General features: G+C 43.3%; 1 protein-coding gene across 1 annotated transcript in view; it reads left to right on the top strand.

The window, feature by feature from the left end:
* The window catches only part of SHPK (sedoheptulokinase), a 32,281-nt gene that overhangs the window by 4,090 nt on the left and 7,042 nt on the right, over positions 1-21,149 (top strand). The window contains exons 2-6 of the mRNA XM_006899789.1: positions 5,906-6,047; positions 15,083-15,266; positions 15,799-15,951; positions 17,334-17,509; positions 20,493-20,693. Coding sequence (XP_006899851.1) covers positions 5,906-6,047; positions 15,083-15,266; positions 15,799-15,951; positions 17,334-17,509; positions 20,493-20,693 — 856 coding nt within the window. The remainder of the gene's footprint in view (positions 1-5,905; positions 6,048-15,082; positions 15,267-15,798; positions 15,952-17,333; positions 17,510-20,492; positions 20,694-21,149) is intronic.

Genomic DNA, 21,149 nt, shown 5'->3' with positions numbered 1-21,149 from the left:
AAGAGTATTGAGAGTACCATGGACTGCTAGAAAAACAAACAGATTTGTCCTGGAAAGGGTTAAACCGGGTGGCTTCTTGGAGGCAAGGATTCTGAGGCTCCGTCTAACATACTTTGGACATGTTGTGAGGAGGGAGAGGTCCTTGGAGCGGGACATCATGCTTGGTAGGGTGGAGGGACAGCGCAGAAGGGGAAGGCCCCTGAGGTGTATTGATCCAGTGACTGGGATAATCGGGATGGAAGTGTCAGAGACAGTGTGATTGGCACAGGACAGAGCAGAGTTTAGGGCTGTTGTCCATAGGGTCGCTGTGAGTCACAAGTGACTCGAAGGTACATAACAACAACAATAACAATCCTGTTGGGTTGGGCAGTAGAGCTGTGAGTACAGGAAAGTGAGCTGGGGACTTCCTTTTCTCTTGAATTAGAATCACTTCTTTTTTTTAGACTCACTTCTTGAGAACTGCTTTCTCCTATTTCCCCAGCCTTCAATGTGTTTACAGGCACACCCACTCACATCTGCCCTAAGGGAGCCTAGGAGTTGTTGATAGGTGCTGTAGAGTCCAGTAGACTCTTCATGATTCTGTGAACAACAAGGCTGGACCCTGTCCTATCCTGTGCCACCCTCATCCTCTCTGAAATACTTGAGCCCATTGCTAGCATCACTGTGTCAGGCCAGGCAATTTCCCTTGCATTCTTACGTGAATTGTGCTCAAGGACAGACAGCATGGCTGTAAATTCCTCTATAGCAAGTTTCCCAACTTGCACTGTGACTATAACAATGGACACGAGCATATCAGAGATTGTAAGGATGTTGCAGGATAGGGCAAAGTTCTGATCTGTGGATGATAGGGTCTCTATGAATTGTAGTCAGCTTGATGCCACCCAACAGCAGCAGTTCTTATTGCTTGTTTTGTGCACCGTAGGATGTTGAACAGCATTCCTGGCCTTTGTCCACTAGATGCCAGTAGTATGCCCACCCTTCTCAGCCGTGATAACCAGAAGTGGCTCCACACTGCTACACAGACGTGATGAGCTTTCCTTTCGCCCCCACAGCTGTCACTTACCAGAAGTGTATTGTGTTCCTTATTTTCCTTCTCTGAGTCTCTGTTTCCTCATCTATTAAAGGGTATTGATAGCATAAACTCAGGTGTTAGCTGCAAAGTTGGCAGTTCCAATCCATCTAGAGGTACCTAGGAAGACAGTCTGCTGTCTGCTTTGAAAGGACAGAGCCTTGAACTCCTTATTGGAGCACAATTATGTTCTGCACACTTGGGGCTGCTGTGGTTTGGAATGGACTGATGGGCACTAACACGAACAAAAGGACATGAGAGGGATGGGGAGTTGGGTTCCTAAGCACCTTTTTCAAATCTAAAGCTTGAGCATTTGCTGTGGCTCCAGACTGATGCCAGGTGATGTCCAAGAGCTACTCCCTGATCGCATCCACCCTTAAAACTTTAAGTGCTAGGGAGCTCTGGTGGCCTAGTGGCAAGAAGCTGCACTGCCATCCCAGAGGTATGGGGTTTGAATCCACCAGATGCTTTGCTGGAGAAGGAGGGGCAATCTCCTCCTGTACCAGTCAGATTAGATTTGACGGTACGAGCCAGGGAGGCCTGTGTGCTCTGCAGGAGAGTGAGAGGGTAACCGAGGGCCCAGGTTTCCGATCCCCTGTCAGGACCATGAAATTGATTCACTTCCACAAAGAACAGGCATTTATTGAGAGCTGAGCCATGCTTCTCTTCCTCTTAACATTCCATTGCTCTTCTTAGTTGTTAAATGTGAGTTTATTTTGGGTCGCAGTTTGATTTTTTTGTGTTAGAAACGGTTTGCTTTGGTTGAAATAAAGTAACTATCCCATTCATTTGGTTCAGAGCCTCGGTTCTTAGTTAAGTTTTAATAATTTAGTATTTTAAAATACATTTTATTAAAGTATTGGAAATGTTTGTATTTAATGTGTTTACTCATAAGGTAGAATTTACATCTGGATTTTTGCTGTTTCCTCCCCTCCCCCCACCATATATTTTACCACATTTATTCTATTTTTCTATTGGTGACTTTAAAGGGGGAAAAATGTTCTTCTCCACTCTCTTCTGCTACCTCTTCAAAGTTGATTCCGTGTGTTTCTTAAATTTTTATATTAGTGGTAATGTAACTTTGTATATAGTGGCATTAGGGAACGCTGCTGGTCTAATGGTAAGAAGTGTGGTATCAACCCAAAGGCACTTGATTCGAGTTGATCCTGTGGAAAAGATAGACAGTTTCCTTCAGTGTGATCTACAACCTCTGAAAAGCCATTGAAGGATCAGCTATGACTTGGTTCCAACTTGACAGCGTATAACAAACAATAGTACATACCATATTTACCTTTTTGTGACTGATTTCTGTCACTCAGCATAATTTGCTCTAATTTCTTTCATGTTGTGACTTTTTCCACAGATTGTCCCCTGTGAGGCTATGCCACAGTTTCTTTAGCCATTTGTCCACCGATGGGCACTTGGGTTACTTTCAACTCTTTACTCTTATAGATAGTGCTGCAGTAAACATGGGTGTGAATATGCCAGTTTGTTGCTCTTATTTCTCTTGGATATAAGCCTGGTAGCAGGACTGCTGGATCCAAGTTTCTATTCCCAGCTTTCTAAGGAAGGGTCATCCTGCTTTCCACAGTGGTTGAACCGTTTTGCGTTCCCATCAACAATGTATGAGAGCTTCAATCTCTCCACACCTTTGCCAGCATTTGTTATTTAATGTCTTATTGAACATTTAAATTTTATTTTTAAAAAATTTTTTCTGGGGTGAGAGCTGTCTTGTTTAAACTTGTGTTGTTGATTCTATTTAGAAGTCTGGCACTTTAGTGATTGTTTTTGAGGACCTTTGAAGATTAATGCTTAATCTTACTTTATAAATTAAATAACCATAGGTATTTTAAATGATATTTACATACTTAGTATATTGTCCATTTGACATATTGCAAATGTTTGATTGAAATCTTTCCAGAAAACTTAAGTAATTCTTACAAATATAAAAAATGTGTAAATGCTCATATGTTTCAAATCTTATTGTAAATGTAAAGTGATAATTATAAATCTAGGGAGCTGTGGTGGCCTAGTGGCAAGAAACTGAGCTGCAGTCCCAAAGGCATGCAGTTCAAGGCCACCAGCTGCTCCACTGAGGAAGAATGGGCAATCTCCTCCCCTGTTATTAATTGCCTCTGAAAATCCACCAGAGGGTCATCTATGGGTCAGTTCCAACTCTACTGTACACAACAACAACAAATCACAAATCTAGATGAGTTACACATTTTAAGTTGGAGTGACAAAGGTAACCTAGGCCAAGTTCTTTTAAACATAACAATTTACTTAAACTACTGAGATTCCTTAAGCACAATTATAATAATATAATTTTGATTCTTTTAAATATAATATAAAATTTATAAAAATTTTAATATATATTTACTTCTTTATTTTCTCATTTTGAAATTTACTTACTGACAAGGAAACAATTGTCTCATTGATCTGGGGCTGCCAGAACAGAGATATCACAGTGGGTGGCTTTAACAAGCACAAATGTGTTCTTTTACAGTTTAGGAGGTTGACAGTCCGGATTCAGAGTGCCAGTCTAGGAAAGTCTTTGTTTCTGTTGGTTCTGGAGGAAGGTCCTTTATTCCTTCAGCATCTGTGGGCCATGCATCTGGAGAGACCTTTGTGTGCTCTGGCCTTCTTCGGTGGCCAAGAGCTTCCTTCTGAGCTAACTGAAGTTTGTTACTGGTTAGAAGCAACTGTTGGACTGTAATAGGACCCTGTGCGTAGTCTGTGACAAAGACTTCACGAGTGAAGGAAAGAAAAGGTGACAGAATCCAGATTTCTTAGGTTTGAGTCACAGTGATGCTAGTTTTGAAGTTTGAGGCGTAACTTACACCCTTTGGGATATATGGCATTGGATTTGGCATTTCTTTCATTCTAACATATTAAACTCATTTTCCTAACTCTAGAGACCTTATAACCTCATTGAATCAGAAACTCTTTTTAATATGTTGTTTCTTAGAACCACTAGAGTTTTACGGGTGTTAATATTTTATGAAATTCTGGTTACCTCAAAGTTTTTGAAAGAAGAACCTCTTTCAAGATTATTTTGCAGAGAGATTCTCAAAGCAATGAAAAAATGAAAAGAAAGTAGAGGGTTGAAACCGAAGGGATTCTATTTTGCTGGCCTTTTTAAAAATTAATTTTATTTTATATTGGTTTTCATACAAAATTTGTATACACTGTTTTGTTGATATACATTATGTTTCACACATTTCTCTATTCACATTGTGTTTCGTACAATCATTTCCATACATTATGTTTTATAAAACTACCTAAGTACGTCCCTGTGATCCAGGATTAATGTTTCCCTCTAAACACAGTTTTATGACCCACCCAAGGAGATAAAACAGAAGACCTGAAATAACGGAAAAGCACCCAGGCCCTTGAAACTGCTGTGAGTTCCCTCAATTGGCCAACATAGGATGTATAAATACTTTACTCTTGTCTTTGTTTGGTGCCAACTGGGCCTCAGCCCACTTTCACCAAAGTACATCTTTATGATACACTTGGATACTGTTGCTTCTGGGTTTTGTAGTGAGCTTGGACATTTCAGAAAGGTTTTCTTCTTGAAGACCTTTGGAACCCTCACAGAAAGGTAGTCTTGCTATTTTGAATCTCCTTCCCACCCCCAGGACCTTTTTCTTTCCATTACTACTCTCTGGATGCAGCTTAGAAAAAAAGCACCTGGTTGCTTCTGAGTTGATGGTGATTTCTGGAGACCCCAAGAGTGACAGAGTACAGTGATAGCCTATAAGGTTTTCTTTATTTCTCATTTTTTCAAAAGAATCAAATTTATTTGTGTTATTTTTGAGGATATATGTAGCAAAACATACATCAATAATATCTGCATATTCAATTCAGTGGCATTGATTAAATTCTTCTCACCCCCTCCTTTCAAATTTGTTCTCCTCCATTAACATTAAACTGCTTTGTACTAAATTTCCTGTCTAATCTTACAAGTTTCTGTTGCCAGTTTGATTCGACAAGGAGAGACCTTGATGGACATTCTTTACTAGTTATACTAACTATTGTTTGCTTTTAAGAAGACTTAATGGGGATATATTTTATTTAAGGTCTAAGGTTTAAATATGATCTCAGGGCAATACTTTCAGGGATTTATCCAGGCTCCATGACTCCAGAAAATGTGAAATTAATGAGAATTTGAAATTCTGTTTCTCGTTGCCTCCCTTTTGTTCACTATTCCTCAGTAGAACTTTTTTTTTAATTAAATTTTTATTTTATTTTATTATTTTTGTGTGAGTGTACCGTCAAATCAGATCTCAGTAGAACTTTTAATAGAAATGTTTACTAATGCTAGCTGAACATCATCTAACTCTTCTGGTCTCATGACAATAGAGGAAGTTGTTCCTGGAGGCAATTAACCACACATTTAATTTCCCCCCCCTACTTCTGATTATCCTGCATTTCTCTGTTGTTTCAGATGACTAGAGACCCCCACCCCCCCTTTTTTTTAAACTTTGTATGGTTGCTTGCAAGGGTTTAAGACTAGCACTTCCCAAGCTGCTAGGAGATAGAACAAAAGAAGCATTAAACTCATTATTAGGACAGTTAATTTAGATATCCCCAAAAGAGCAATGAGTTGAGTTAATCAGCAGGTTGTCTTAGAACAGTGAGGGCAAGAGCCTGGGCTACCACCTTCCTACTCCACGCCCTGCTTGCGGTTGTGGAGAACACTCACTTGCATTCATCCCTGTGGCCACTCAGCAGGTTCTGGAAGCGACCCCTGTGGAATTAGCCCCTTGAAGCCTATGTCCTCCCACCCCTGCTCATTTGCCCCCTGCTCAGTGTGCCTCATTCTGTTTCTAGGCTCGGGAGCAAGATGTGAGTAGAATCATACAAGCCCTGCATGAGTGCCTTGCGGGGCTTCCTCGACAGAAGCTCCGGAAAGTTGAAGCCATTGGAGTGTCCGGACAGATGCATGGAGTGGTGTTTTGGAAAACAGGCCAAGGTATGCTGGGCTCTGGAGATGATGCCACGCTGCTCAGGAGAGTGCTACAAACACTCAGTGAGAGGCCAGATTGTCCCCCCAGGGACTGATGTCTTGCCACTGGGAAATGTTGCAGACCGAGGGTCCCAAAGAATAGAATAATTTTATAATTATTAATAAAGAGACAAACAGCCAGGAACGAGACAGAGCAGAGAGCGTAAAACAGGGGGTCAGCAGTTCTCGACTGAAGACCTCAAGCCATGCTTCTCTGAGTATTTATTTAGAATCATAAGATAATAAAAGTAAAATCACAAGGAAGTACAAAACAAAGGATAATGGTGAAATCTTTTACAGATAAGGCCAAGTTCCTCTTTATGCTAATCTCAAGAGGGAGGGGTTCATTTGACACAAACTAAGAACAATGTTAACTCCTAGGGAACACCCCATTGCCACAAGGTGGCCTTCAGTTTGTATCAAGCTTCCCTCATTTCCCGAAACAGCATTTGGTCTATTATTATTAAATTTGATATTCGGCTTCCCTCAGGGAATGGCACATTTATTTGATCTCTTGTGTTCTGGATGCATCCAGCTTTGTACAGGTGATCACCAGAGCCACCACACTCTGCTAATCAGAGCACTATTTGTGAATAGGGAGAGGGAAAGGAGGCGCTTTCTAGGATTCTTTGGACAGCAGCTAATTGTTGGATGCTTTGCAATGGCTTCCCACAGTTTCCTCTTTGTGCTGTCATCTCAGAGCATCGATGGTGGCAACCCCTTAGGAAGCTGTAGCTATAGGAGCTGCCAGGACAGAGGGAAAGTACCTCTTCTGAATTTGGGTGTAGATTTTGTTGCTTAGCACAGTCACAGGTATTTTATTTATTTATTTTTAATTCAATTTTTTTTAATTGGCTCAGTTGCTAAGCATTATTATAATGTACCTTTTTCCATCAGACCAGTCGTGACTTGCACTAAGCTAGTGAAATATCTCTGAGCACTTCAGAATTCTGGTGGCTTAGTCCATGGGGAGTCGCACTGCTAACCCAAAGGTGGCACTTCTCTGGTGGTTCGAATCCACCATTAGCTCTGAGGCAGAAAGATAGACGTTTTTCTCCTGTGTGATTAACAGACTCAGAAAACCTGCTGGAATGGTAGCTATGACTCATTTCCTAGTCAAAGACACTGAGCTGAGTTGACTTCCTTCTCAAGCCAGATGACGTGTTAAGGATGGTACCTGCACGGTTTCATCAGGCTTTCCTGATAACCTTACGACATAGGTGATGTGACTGACCACCTCTTGCATGTGAAAAATCAGAATTCACGGTTGTATGCCAGTAAATGGTGACTCCGGGCTTTGAACCCGAGTCTGTAGGCTTAGACATGGAGTCTCTGTGGGGACCAGAGTGACAAGAAGACACAGCAGCACAGGGAAAGGAGGAACTTATCAACACAACTGTCTAAAAAGAACTCTAGTTTCCAGAGGGCCACTGAACTCCCTGTTACAGCAGGTATTAAAATGTTTTATTTATACATGTTGTTGTTGTTGTTATGTGCTACCGAGTCACTTGCTACTCATAGCGACTGTATCAACAACCCTAAACTCTGCTCTGTCCTGTGCCAAGTGCACTGCCTCCAACACGCCCATCCCGATTACCTCAGTCACTGAATCAATCCACCTCATAGAGGGTCTTCTCCTCCTGTGCTGTCCCTCCACCCTCCCAAGCATGATGTCCTTCTCCAAGGACCGGTCCCTCCTTACAACATGTCCAAAGTATGTTAGACAAAGCCCCAGAATCCTTGCCTTCGAGGAGGAGCCTGGTTTAACCTTCTCCAGGATGAATTTGTTTGTTTTCTTGGCAGTCCATGGTACATTCAATACTCTTCCCAGGACCACAGCTCAAAGGCATCAATTCTCCTTCTATCGTCCCTAGTCATATATATTTATTTAACATATATAAAGGGAGCTCTGGTGGCCTAGTGGTGAGAAGCTGCACGGCAGTTCCTAAGGCACAATTCGAATCCACCAGTTGCTCCACAGAAGGATGGGCAATCTCCTTTGTGATTAACTGCTTCTGAAAACCTTCCAGAGGGTCAGCTGTGTGTCCATTCTGACTTGATGGTACCCACCACCACCACCACCACCACCACAATATATATGTTGTTGTTTGCTATGTGCCATCAAGTTACTTGTGACTCATAGTGACCTTAAGTACAACAGCTCTGAACCCTGCTCTGTATTGAGCCATCCTCATTGTCTCTGACACACCTACCCCTGCTACCCTCCTTTGTGTTTTTATATTTGAGGAGTCAGTCTCTGTTGCCATATCTGCTAGTCTACTGTAAGTTGCTCATAGTTGAACATAAGGGTTTTGAAGGCCTGTTATTTTAGAAATGGAGGGCCAGTCCTTCTTCCTAAGTGTGTATATTTGGAAGCAGGAGTGACATCCACTTCCTAAACAAAATGCCTCTGGAAACTCCATAACCTTTGATAAACGACAGTAGTTATAGAAAGGTTTCAGGTCTTTTATTGTTATTTATTTATTTAAACTGAGATTTTCATGAAAGATTATAGAGGATGTGGATTTCCATTCATTCAGTGTTGCACATTTTCCTCCCTGCCCTCTCCTCCTCCCAGTTCACTTTTCCCTTTGAAAAAAAAATTCTTTTCTTGTTATTCAGTCTCTCCCCTCCCCAGTCAGCTTTACTATGCAGATCTTATTCAGGACTATTACCATGCAAATAATACTTAATCATATATTTCTTTTAAACAGTTCTCTCCCTCATCTATTTCAATGCAGTGTACATTGTTTATCCCTCTTAGTTTTCCCTCAAACCCAATGTCAGTCCTGTTTTGTAACAGTGGCATTATGCAGTCTTTGTCCTTTTGTGACTGAGATATTTCACTCAGCATGATGTCCTCCAGGGGTTACTCACTTGCATAATATTTCATGAGTTCCTTGTATTTCAATGCTGCATAGTATTATATTGTGTGAGGCTTCAGGTCTTTTGTTCATAGGGTCACTGTGAGTCATGCTTGACTTGACGGTGGCAACAACAACTATATATATATATAAAATATATGTGTGTATATGTTGTTGCTGTTTACCGTAGAGTCAAAACTGACCCATAGCCGACCCTCCAGCAGGTTTGCAGAATCGCACAGAAGATTGCCTATCTATCTGTCTATCTGTCTGTCTATCTATCTATCTATCTATCTCTCTATCTATCCATCCATCCACTGTATATATAGTATACACACACACACACACGCGTGCGCGCACACACACACACTGTTTAAATTGCTGTAACAGGAATACTACAAGTAGATGGCTTTAGCAAACAGATATTTATTCTCATACACTTTAGGAGGCTAGAAGTCCAAATTCAGGGAGCTGGATCTTAGGGGAAGTCTTTATCTCTTGTTTCTGGAGGAGAGTCCTTGTAGAACAGGTGTTACCTGCAGGGCGCTTGTGTGCTGGCCTTCCTTGGTGCCTAGGTACTTTCTAGCTCAAAGACCTGAGTTCAAGAGGCTCATTCTAGACTTGACAATTCTTTCTTGATAGCAGCAAATACCACCCCTCATTTTCCCCAACCTCCAGGCCTTCCTCCCCTTTTATCTCCAGTGAGGTGAGAGATATTACAAGCTACACCTTTGGGAGCCTGTACGACCTGTGACAGCCAGAGTGGTTTTTTTCCTGTGCATTTTAATCCTGATTGGTTTTAGGGGAGAATTGGCAGAGGCAGCCCATAGACATCAGACTGAGGGCCAAGATGCCTGTGGCTCTGTGTCCCTGCAGGGAGTCACACATACGGACCTTGGAGTGTCCCTTCCTGGGGCAGGTGGAAGTGGTGATTGTATGGGGCTTGTGAAGCCAGTGTCAGCACCTGACCTTTGCATCTCTTGAAAATGTAAGCTAAGAAGGAGTTGCTGGCACAAAGGTGACTCAAAAAGTCCCTGGCTGGGCTCTGAGGTGCTCTGGTGGCCTAGGAGTAAGAAGCTGCACTGCAGCGCTAGAATCCACCAGCTGCTCTGAGGGAGAAGGATGGGCAGTCCCCTCTGGTGCAATTAACTGCCTCTGAAAACCCACTGGAGGGCCAGCTATGGGTCAGCTCTGACTCAATGGCACACACCACCACCACCACACCACCACCACACCACCACCGCCACCACCACCCCCTCCCTGGGAAACCCCCTTTACATTAGATTAGGACGATGAGATTAAGGGGTGTTTCCATTCATCCTTAATCCTTTTACAACTATTTAGTTTAGTGGTTCATAGGGGATCCTTATGTAGCTTCCGGGCTGTATTTTTTTGAGGACACTACTTAATACATGACAGACACTAAAGCAGAGAGGATGGCATCGCAAAGTGACACACACTCGTCCCCCAACTTCACCAGTGTCAACAGGGGTTTTCAGCAGTGGATGGATGGCTACTTTGATGGTGGTGGGGGCATGCAGTTAGGGGGATTTCTGTCTGGAGAGTTAGCCGCCCTTAGGAGTGAGGGCTTGCCTCTCAGTGGTGTGAGTAGAGTCTGATGATGATGATGATGGTGGTGATGATGATGATGATACCCACTTCCATCAGTCCCCAGGATGGGCTGGGATAATTGCAGGAACCGGCACAGACTCTCCCTTCCTCCCTCTCGCCCCCTCTCTCCTCTGTCTGTTGTCGGGCCAGCTGGGACCACAGGAGCTGCTTGGCTCCAAGCCATAGCAAAAGCAGAAGGCCGATTAGGGTGTTACGGTTGACCTCTCAGAGGGAGTCTAGGTTGTAAAAAGCTTTTTAAACTCCTTAATTTTGCATTAACGAGGATGAATGTCCTTTTAATACTAAAACCCTTTCCAAAGAGGCCAGCCTAGGTCTAATGATTGTGGTCTGGTGACATGCCTTCCTTTCTCCCCGGCTCCTGGACTCTCTGACAGCCGCACAAACCATTGCCCACATGGCTGGAGGGAGCTGCTTAATATTTCATGGTGCCCAGCCGCATGCCTTCTCATTTTGTTTGCTGTTTCTGGGAAGGAAGAAAGCCACAGTTTGATGATGATGGGACTTGCTTGGTAGAGTCAAGTGAAGTCAGGTTTGAGGTCAAGCTGTGCTACTTTTAATGGCAGCCTTAATTCAGTTCGGTTTCAGTACCTACGGTGTACAGGGCTGTGTACTGGGTCCTGCGGGAGAGATATAACCGAGTGGGAAGAAGCCACTGCCTTCCAGCTTAGTGGGAGAGATGAGCACTAGTAACTCCAGCACAGAGCTAAGTGCTTCAATGGGCGCAGGAGACAAGCAAGTTGGAGGAGAGGAAGAGGGAGTAATTGGTGTCTTCTGAGAGGCCTGTGGTTATACCTGCTTCTAAACTCCATTTTCAGGCTCTATGAAGTAGGAGAGAAATGGAGGTGATAAAGCAAAGCTAAATGGCAAAGCTAAACAGATCTGGAGAAAACATCCACTGCATGTATAGCTGACCAAGGAGGAGTATTAGTAAAGAGAAAAAACCACCAACAAAAAAAGGGCAATGGTCCAGTGCAATAGCAGGCAGAGGGTACCTGGAAGGGGCGGTTCCTAGAGGAGGAAACACAAATGGCTCATATACGTGTGAAAAAGATGTTCAATGTCATTAGTAATTAAAGAAACACAAAGGGAAAAAAATTTAAAAAAAGAAAGAAAAACAATGATGAGAATTCCTTTTTGACTCATTAGGTTATTAAAAACCAAAAAGTTTTATGCCAGGCGTTGGCAAGGGAGTGGAAACTTGGTTCTCTTGAGTGCACTGTTGGCCATTTAATTGACATAGTCATTTTGGAGAAGAATTTAGCAGGTCCCATTAAGAAAGGGAGGTTATGACTCAGCAGGTCTGCATGGCATCTGTTCAAGAGAAGTGCATGGACACAGGAAGCAACATCACGGTTGTTCATTGCATCCTTGTTTATCCTAGTGAAAAAAATATGGTATTTCACTGTAGGAAATAGTTAGGTATAAGCTGATCAGTCTATACTATGGTGGTTCAGTGGTAGAAATCTTGCCTTCCATGCAGGAGATCCAAGTTCGAGTCTAGCCAGGGCACATTATACACAACTACCACAAGTCTGTTGATAGACACTTTCATGCAGCTGTAATTTCTGAGCAGATTTTATTGGCGTTTCCAGACTAGGGAGAAAAGCCTGAGAATCTGCATTTGCAAATCAACCAATGAAAGTCCTGTGGATCACAGTGATCTGATCTATAACTGACCTAGAGCCAGGTGGATTGGGGTCTGCCATGTATGGGGTTGTCCAGAAAGTCAGGATCTGACTGGACAGCAACTCACAGCATGTCCATGCTATAGAATGATGCAAATTCAACAAAACAAAGCAAAGCTCCCTGCCTTTGATCCCCACTTATGGTGACCCTCCCCTGCTCTTCTAAGGCTGGAAATCTCAACAGGAGCAGACGGCCTCATCTTTCTTCCGTGAGCAGCTGAGAGTCTCAAACCATTAACCTTTCAGTTAACAACCCAACCCGTAACCCATTATGCCAGAGCCCCTTCAGGAGATGATACACAACAGTTAAAAAGAATGCAGGAAACTTGTGCATACAGACATAGAAACAACTCCAGGATACATTGTCGAAGGAAGGAGACAACCTTTAAAACAAATACAGTATGGTACTTGTTTGTTTGTTTATGGTCTGTCTCCTGCCCTAAAATAAACAGAAGTTTCCAGAAGGCAAAAACGTTTTTCTCATTTACTGCTATATCTTCAGGACCTAGAAGCAGTGCTTAAAATACTTTCATATGTCATGCATGCATGCATGAGTGAATATTTGTTTTATGGCCTAGAACAAAGGGTGCAGGGAGTTAAGTTTGTTTTCATTGTCTTTATTGAGAAATTTATTAAAATGTATTGGCCTTGGCTTCTAAATCTTGAAATGGTCATGCGGTGCTACAAACTATCAATTTCATGTTGTTGTTGTTAGGTGCTATAGAGTATGACCCATTGTGACCCTATGAACAACAGATCTGAGCCCTGTGCCCTCCTCACAATCTCTTTCATACTCAAGTCCATTGCTTCAGTCACTGTGGCAATCCGTCTGGGTGAGGGTCTTCCTCTCCTTCATTTTTCCTCCACTTTTCCAAGCATGATGTCCTTCTCCAAGATGTAGTCTCTCCTAGCAACATGCCCAAAGCATGTGAGATGAAGCTTTATCATCTTAACCTACAAGAAGCACTTTGGCTACACCTTCTCCAAGACATTTCTGTTTGCTCTCCACCACCATGGTCCAAAAGCCTCAGTTCTTCTTCTATAATCCTTATTCATTGTTCAGTTCTCAGATGCACCTTAGTCTTGAAATTGACATCATTGCTCCTCAATAACTTGGAGAGGTCCCTGACTGCAGACTTTCCCAGTGCAATACATCTCTTGATTTCCTGACTGCTGGTATTAAGGGTGTTAATTGTGACTCCAAGGAAGATGAAGTTGTTGACAGTTTTAGTCTTTCTCCATCTGTCATGATGATGCCTATTGGTCATCACGATGTATTGTTGTAGGTACCATCAAGTCAGTTCTGACGTTTAGTGACTGACCATGTTTACAACTGAATGAAACGCTGCCTGGTTCTGCACAGGTGGGGCCCTTACTCTGTCACTACATCAGACAAGGTTCCAGAGGTCTGTTGCTACTCTAAGACTTGTAATGTTTTCCCTTTTCTTTTCTTTTTATTTTTTTTAAGACTTAATGTGATTTAAAAAAAATTATTTTGTGTGTGAGTGTGTACCATCAAATCAGATCTGACTGGTACAGGAGGAGATTGCTCCTCCTTCTCCAGCAGAGCATCTGGTGGATTTGAAGCGTGCACCTCTGGGATTTGCCGTGCAACTTCTTGCCACTAGGCCACCAGAGCTCGCCAAGACTTTTAAAATGATTTTTTGGTTTGTTTTAGAAGTATATCAACAGGTCCTTCCTAGTCTTTCTGAGTCCAGAAGTTCATGTGGAACCTGTCCACAGTAGAAGCTCCTGGTGATATTTGAAATGCCAGAAGCATACCTTCCAGTATCACAACAACACACAAACCACCACAGTATGACACACTGACCGATGAGTGGTAGAAAAAGAATTTCATTCACCAAGATAAAAGAAAAAGGGAAAATATAAAAGTCTAAGTGATATCGTCATGAGGAAGATTGGAAGGATGGAGACTTTAGGGTGAGTCCTAAACCTGATATCCTCCTAGTTTATAAAAGAAACAGAACGAAAAATTAATATAATTTGTAAACCTTCATTCAATTTTTTTTTTTAAAAAGAAAACTAAACACACAGGCCCAGGCACACAGATAAGTTGGGTGAACAGAAAGACAATATACAATAAGGGGTTGATTGGATTGCAATTACTTAATTACATTAATTAGTGGTAACTAATCTTGATGACACTTAACAACAACAAGGTGAAATAAAATGCATGTGAATGATGAAATGAAATTTTAACTACAATGTTATAAAACAAAATGTGTATGAATAATCGAATGAAATTGTGATTACAATGATATCAAACAATGTGTGTATAAATAAAAGACCAGTGGGGTGTGTAAACTTTCATCCAAATAAGTAAATTAAGGGGGAGAGGAGAAGGAGCAGAATAGATAGACACATGTGAGGAGAGGAAAACAGATTAATCTGTAAGCCCAGGAATGCTGAGGATTGCTGACAGATGCTTAAAATGAAATGTTCTAAATCTTCTGAATTGTGGGGAAAAATTTTTTTTTCTTTTTAAATCTACTCATTCAGTGTCTGTTATAGCAGCATTAAATAACTAAGACATTAATGTAAGTGGATAGAAAGAAACACAGAACATGTGGGACAAACTGAGAGAGTGACTTGCCCAGGATCACAGGGTCACAGCTGTTTGATGGCAGATCCAGGTACTTAACCTGGTAATGCCTCTGCCAGGCTTCCTGTGTGAGCGGAGCATTATCATAGGGTCATACTTTGTAAGTTGAAAACTCACTGGCAGATCAGATAGACTCAGGACATGCCGGTGCTGATCATTTGTCCTGTTCTTTGTTAGTGGTAATCCCTTTCATTCCAGGCTGTGAATGGACAGACGGAGGGACTGCCAGCATGTTTGAGCCCAGGACTGTGAGCCAGCTGGTCACATGGCAGGATGGCCGGTGTAGCAGTGGGTTCCTGGCTTCCCTGCCCCTGCCGGAGTCCCATCTCAGCGTGGCCACTGGGTTTGGCTGTTCAACTATCTTCTGGCTTTTGAAAAATAGGTACAGACATCTAATCTTTGACTTGGCTGCTGGATTTCTTGGGGAAGGTGAGTAGGCAGGAGGCAGGGGCGCCACCTGCTGGATTGAGGCTCAGGGAATGAGGATTGGCATAGGCCAGGGTCAAGGGACCTGGACTTGGTTGAGACGTTTCATTGTCCAAAGAGCTTCAACTAGCCATCCAGTTCTAACCTCGAAGGAGAAAGACAGGACTAGAGAGAGCAACTGGCTTGTCAAAGGCTCCATGGTGAGTTGATAAGGGAGCCTGGCCTCAGGTTGCTAGCATCCTGCTTTCCTGGGAAGGGGCCCCTCCCCTCCCCCTGCTTCTGCAAGCTCCCAGCTCTGAGTGGCTTTGAGATCCTCACCATGAGAAGTCTCACTGTATTTGAGCGACCTGTTAGTGTCCTGTGGAGTTCTGTTTGCTCCCCAAACAATGCCATGTCTCATCCCCACAATCCACAGTGAGGTGCATCAAATGCTTTTGAGAAGATATTAGATCACTTAATTAGTTTTTTTTTTTCCCTATGAAAACCAGCCCAGAATTCCTAAAATCCTACGATGCGGCTGGCACCATCCAGGACTATGTAGTTGCCATGTTGTGTGGCTTGCCAAAACCCCTGATGTCAGACCAGAATGCCGCCAGCTGGGGCTACTTCAACACCCGGAGCAAAAGCTGGAACTTGGAGACGTGAGTATGACCTCAGCAGGCAGGCTCTGGGCAAAAGAGAATCTCTAGAGTTAGGGCTGCAGTGAGAGGTTTCCCTCTTGGAAGGGTAAAGGAAGCCCCAAAACCGTTAGTGTCAAGTTGATCATACCAACTTTGTGTGTTGAGAGAACAGGAACTGCTCCATGGAGCCTCCTTGACTGTAATCTGTATGGGAGCATATTGCCAGGCTTTCCTTCTGCAGTGCTGCTAGGTGGATTAAGATTGCAAGTGTTTAGATTAGTAGTTGAGCACCACCCAGGGAGGGGGCTCTGGTGGCCTAGTGAGTAAAGAGTTGCACTTCCAAAACAAAGGCAGATGGTTTGATTCCACAAGTTGCTCCTCAGGACGATGGGCAATTTCCTTTTGATCATAATCTCCTGTCATACATACAGCCTCTGAAAACCCAGTGGAGAGGCAGCTATGTGTTGAGCCTGACTTCACGGCTCATGACAACAGACCACCCGGGGACTCTAAAGGCTTCCTGGAGGCAGGAATCAGGTCCAGAGCCTCCAGTCTTGTTCAGTTACTTGCTTGGGTCCAAGAGTAAAAGAGAGATTGTTGCATGATGCTTTGCCTATCACACTACATCATATTCTTCCTCCACTGCAGCCCAGACATGAGTAGGCTCCCCAGTTTTCTGTGACTGCAGGTCCCACTTGTAGACTTTTGCTTTTTAACACTTTAAAAAATAAGATTAAGAAATGAAGTAGTACATTTGAGGGATGCCTTTTAAGTTCTTTTTTTAAAAATTTTTTTTTTAAGTTCTTTTTAAACAATCATTTGCCTTTTCAGTTACAGAAGCCCGAGCCCTATAAGTTTACCTCCTTTAGGGCTCAAATTCTGATCTTTGGGGAAAAACCCTTCAACCAACTTGGTAGTTCAGGTAAAGAACTTTCTAGCATGTTTTTAAAACTGATAGCCCTGTAGTCACTAACCCCGAGTGATGATGTGTTTGATGACATTCAGGAGGCTGGTAGCCCTCTGAATTTGATTTGGACTTTGCTAACCGACTGCATTTTGCTCTCAAACTCCAATGGCCTCCCTCTCTCTGTAAAGGGTGTGTTTCCCCCCAACACAGGAGGCTGGCATGCGCTTATCAAATCCATTCTTATCACTGCTCCTTATGCTGGTTGTTTTGGCCACCAGAAGGTGGAATGCCAAGCTTTTGAAAGGCAATATTCAGTATTTTAAAAGCCAAAGCCTACAGCTCATGGTTTAAAAACCTCGATCTGTGAAAGCAGTGGGTTCTGTCCTCCCTCCTTGTGTGTGTATCCTTTACCTCTTTTCATTGCTGAGTTTCCTGGAAATAGCAGAAGCCCAAACACCAGGTAAATATAAATACAGCTTCTATTTCTGTCTCACAGGCTGAGGGCTGCAGGTTTCCCTGTCCATTTGCTCCCTGACATTGCAGAACCTGGTAGGATGGCAGGCAGGACGACCCACCCGTGGTTGGAAATCCTAAAGGGAACAGAGGTGGGTGTGGCCTTGGGTGACCTACAGGCCTCCGTCTATTCCTGCATGACCCAAAGGACAGATGCAGGTGAGTGTTTGGGGGCACCTACTCTGTGCTGAGGCCTGAGGGGCACCGTCGTCAGTACTTAATGGCAATTAGCATTCTGTGAGCTCGGTGGCCTAGTGGTAAGGAATTGCACTGTCAACTCAAAGGTACATGGTTCAAATCGACTAACTGTTCCATGGCAGAGATAGGACAGTCTCCTCCTGTATGATTTACTGCCTCTGAAAACCCATGGAGGGTCAATTATGAGTCAATTCCAACTTGACAGTGCTCAAAAATGAAAACAAAGTGGAAAACACCCTTTTCTCTGTACTTGAAACCTTCTACTGAGGGAGTTTATGGTCCAGCAGGGCAGGCTTTCTCCCTGGGCATGGGCAGATATACCCAAATCCGTGCCCATCTCTAGCAGGGCTAGAGAGAAAAGGTTTTGTACAGCCTATTGGTTTCTGTTGAATCACATGACTTAGAAAATAGAAAAATAGAATTTTAGTTATTGTGTGCATGTCAATTAAAGATACTATATCTGATCGTTCTTGTATTTAGGAAAAGAGAAATCATAGTGAGATAGAGGTAGGTGACAAGGACATGGATTTGGGGAGCACAGTAGAAATGTCATGGATTAAATTGTGTCCTCCCCAAAAATATGTAGATGTAATGAGGGAGTTATGTAATGATCCCCCATGATCGGATAAGTCAAAACTACTTGCTGAAACTGAGGAAGACCTGAAGCGCTTGCTTCTGAGGGTCAGGGACTGCAGTCTTCAATATGGATTGAGGCTCAATGTCAAGAAGACAAAGCTTCTCACCACTGGACCAATTGGCAGCATCAGGATGGATGGTGAAGAGATTGTTCACAGCTTTAGTCTGCTTGGCTCCACAATCAACACTCTTGGTACCAGCAACCAGGAAATTAAAAGATGTATTGCAATGGGAAAGCCTGCTGTTAGGGACCTCTCTAAAATACTCAAGAGCAATAATGTGTCTCTGGAGACTAAGGTGCGTCTGGTACAGGCCATGGTCTTTGCAATCACTTGTTATGCATCAGAGAGCTGGACAGTGACCAGGGAGGACAGAAGGAGAAATGATGCTTTTGAGCTTTGGTGTTGGAGAAGAGTGCTGAGAGTGCCATGAACTGCTAAGAAAACAAACAGATGCATCCTGGAGAGGGTTAAACTGGGCTGCTCCTTGGAGGCAAAGATTCTGAAGCTTCGTCTGACATACTTTGGTCATGTTGTAAGGAGGGACCGGTCCTTGGAGAGGGACATCATGCTTGGAAGGGTGGAGGGCAGGTGCAGGAGGGAAGGCCCTCTGGGAGATGGATTGATTTGGTGACTGGGGCAATTGGGATGAGTGTGTCGGAGACAATGAGATTGGCACAGTACAGAGCAGAGTTTAGAGCTGTTGTACATAGGGTCGCTATGAGTCGCAAGCGACTCGACGACACATAACAACAACAACAACAACAAGATTAAGGGTGGCATGTAGTACCCTTAATCCCACCATCCCGGAGATGTGTCTCATAAGTGATATAAAGAGGGAAAATGAGCAGTGAGGTATCTCAATGTAACCCAGAAAAAAGAGCCAGGAGCAGAGTGCATCCTTTGGGCCAGGTCTTGTGCTGAGAAACTCCCAGAACCAGGAGACACAGAGAGAGAGCCTTCCGCTAGAGTCAGTTATTTCCTATGCAGCTGACAGTTGAGCAGTGAATAAGGATAACAGAAGAATGGATGCCTTTGATTGTGGTATTGGAGAAGAGTGCTGAATATTCTGTGGACGACCAAAAAGAACAAACAAGTCTGTCTTGGAGGACGTGTCCTCACAGTGCCCCCTAGAGGCAAGGATGGTGAATTTTCATCTCATACACTTAGGACCTGTTGTCAGGAGGGGCGGGTTCTTGGGAAAAGACATCACGCTGGGAAAGGTGGAGGGTCAGAGAAACAAAGAGAACCCTCACCAATATGCATTGACACAATGACTGTTAACAATGAGCTCAAGCATGTCTGAGATTGTGAGGGTGGCACGGGATAGGACAAGGTTCAGATCTGTTGTTTGTAGGGTCACCTGTGAGTTGAAGTTAACTCTGTGGCATCTAATGACAACGAACTATAAAATAAGAGATTCCTGTCTGTTAAAGTCATATACTAGAGTACCTCTGTTTTAGCAGCACTAGATACAGACTTTTTGGCCAGGACTTGAAAAATGGAGGGGAAGACATTGCTGGAATGGTCCACGGGCTCTGTCCTTAAACTTGTGAGGAAAATCATCCCATCTGTGTTGAGCTGGGAGATTTCCTTTACTGGTAGGAGCAGGTTAAGGAAGGTATCTTGGAAACACCCCTGGAGAATGAGAGAGAGATGGTACTTTTTTCAAAGGGATGAAACTGGTCCTGATAATAAAACACTAGATGTGAGGACACATTTTCTGAATTAGTTACCCATTATTGTGTAAAATAATTTGCCCCAATAATTAGCAGATTAAACATAAACATTTATTATGCCACGGAGTTTCTGAAGGTTGGGCCTCTGGAAGTGACTGCATGATTCTGGCCCATTCAGGGTCTCTCAAGCTGTTGACTGGAGCTGGATTCAGCTGAAGGCTTGCATGGGCTGGAGGGTTTGCTAATAAGCTCAGTCATATGGCTGTGGACAGGCAGCCCCAGTTCCTTGCCTTATGGGTCTCTCCATCGTGATACACTTGACATGGCAACTGCCTTTCCCTGGAGTGACTGATCTGAGAGAGAAAGTGATGATGGAAATATCTACAATGTTTTAATGACCTACTTGAAGTCACACACAGTTTCATCTATTGTAGTCTATTCATTGTTAAAAAAAATGTCACTAAGTCCAGCCCACACGCAAGGAAAGGGGAGTGATATGCTTCTTGAAAGGAAGCATATAAAAGAATTTGTGAGCCTATATTTAAAAACCTCTCTCCCACTGCCCTGTTGCAATGTGGAGCGTTCACCTTGGGTTGTTATGCTTGACTTCTGCTTTCTCTGGATTCCTAGTTCTTAACATCAGCACCTCGGTTCAGCTGGCAGCCTCGATGCCATCAGGATTCCAGCCAGTTCAGATTCCAGACACGTTGGCTCCAGTTGCCTACTTCCCATACTTCAACAGGACCTACCTGGGAGTGGCAGCCTCCCTCAATGGGGGCAATGTGTTGGCCACATTCGTTCATATGCTGGTTCAGTGGATGGCAGATCTGGGTAAGGTGAAGCCCACATGGTGAGCTGTTCTCTGTCATTTCCCTTTAGAAATATCTTCATTTGCATCCAGTACTGCTGGACCCTCTAGATTCTCATCTCTGCTCAACCAGTGTCCTTTGGGTCCAGCCTTGAAGCCTCTTCTGCTCTCATGTGAGCTGCCATCAGAAACTCTGTCTGTAGTGGGTACCTTTCTTCTCTCATCTTGACTGTGGACTATCATAACAGTTTCTCTAACTCCCCTTGCTACTATCTTTGCAAGTTTCTGCATTCCTTACACTCAAGTGTTTTCTTTGTGATGCGTATGAGTCAAATGACCAAATGTAAGTGAGTGAAAAGACTCCTCCTGATACTTTATTTTTTTTTCTATAATTATATTTTATTAATTTTCATAAACATTTACAGAGATTTTGGGTTTCCATTCATTCATTGTTGCACTATTCTCTCTACCCTCCTCCC

This window comes from Elephantulus edwardii, unplaced genomic scaffold (genome assembly GCF_000299155.1).
Source record: "Elephantulus edwardii isolate Elephantulus edwardi_28Jun2011 unplaced genomic scaffold, EleEdw1.0 scaffold00267, whole genome shotgun sequence".
Lineage (NCBI taxonomy): Eukaryota > Metazoa > Chordata > Mammalia > Macroscelidea > Macroscelididae > Elephantulus > Elephantulus edwardii.
Note: the sequence above shows the minus strand (reverse complement) of the source record. Positions and strands in the feature narration are given on the sequence as shown.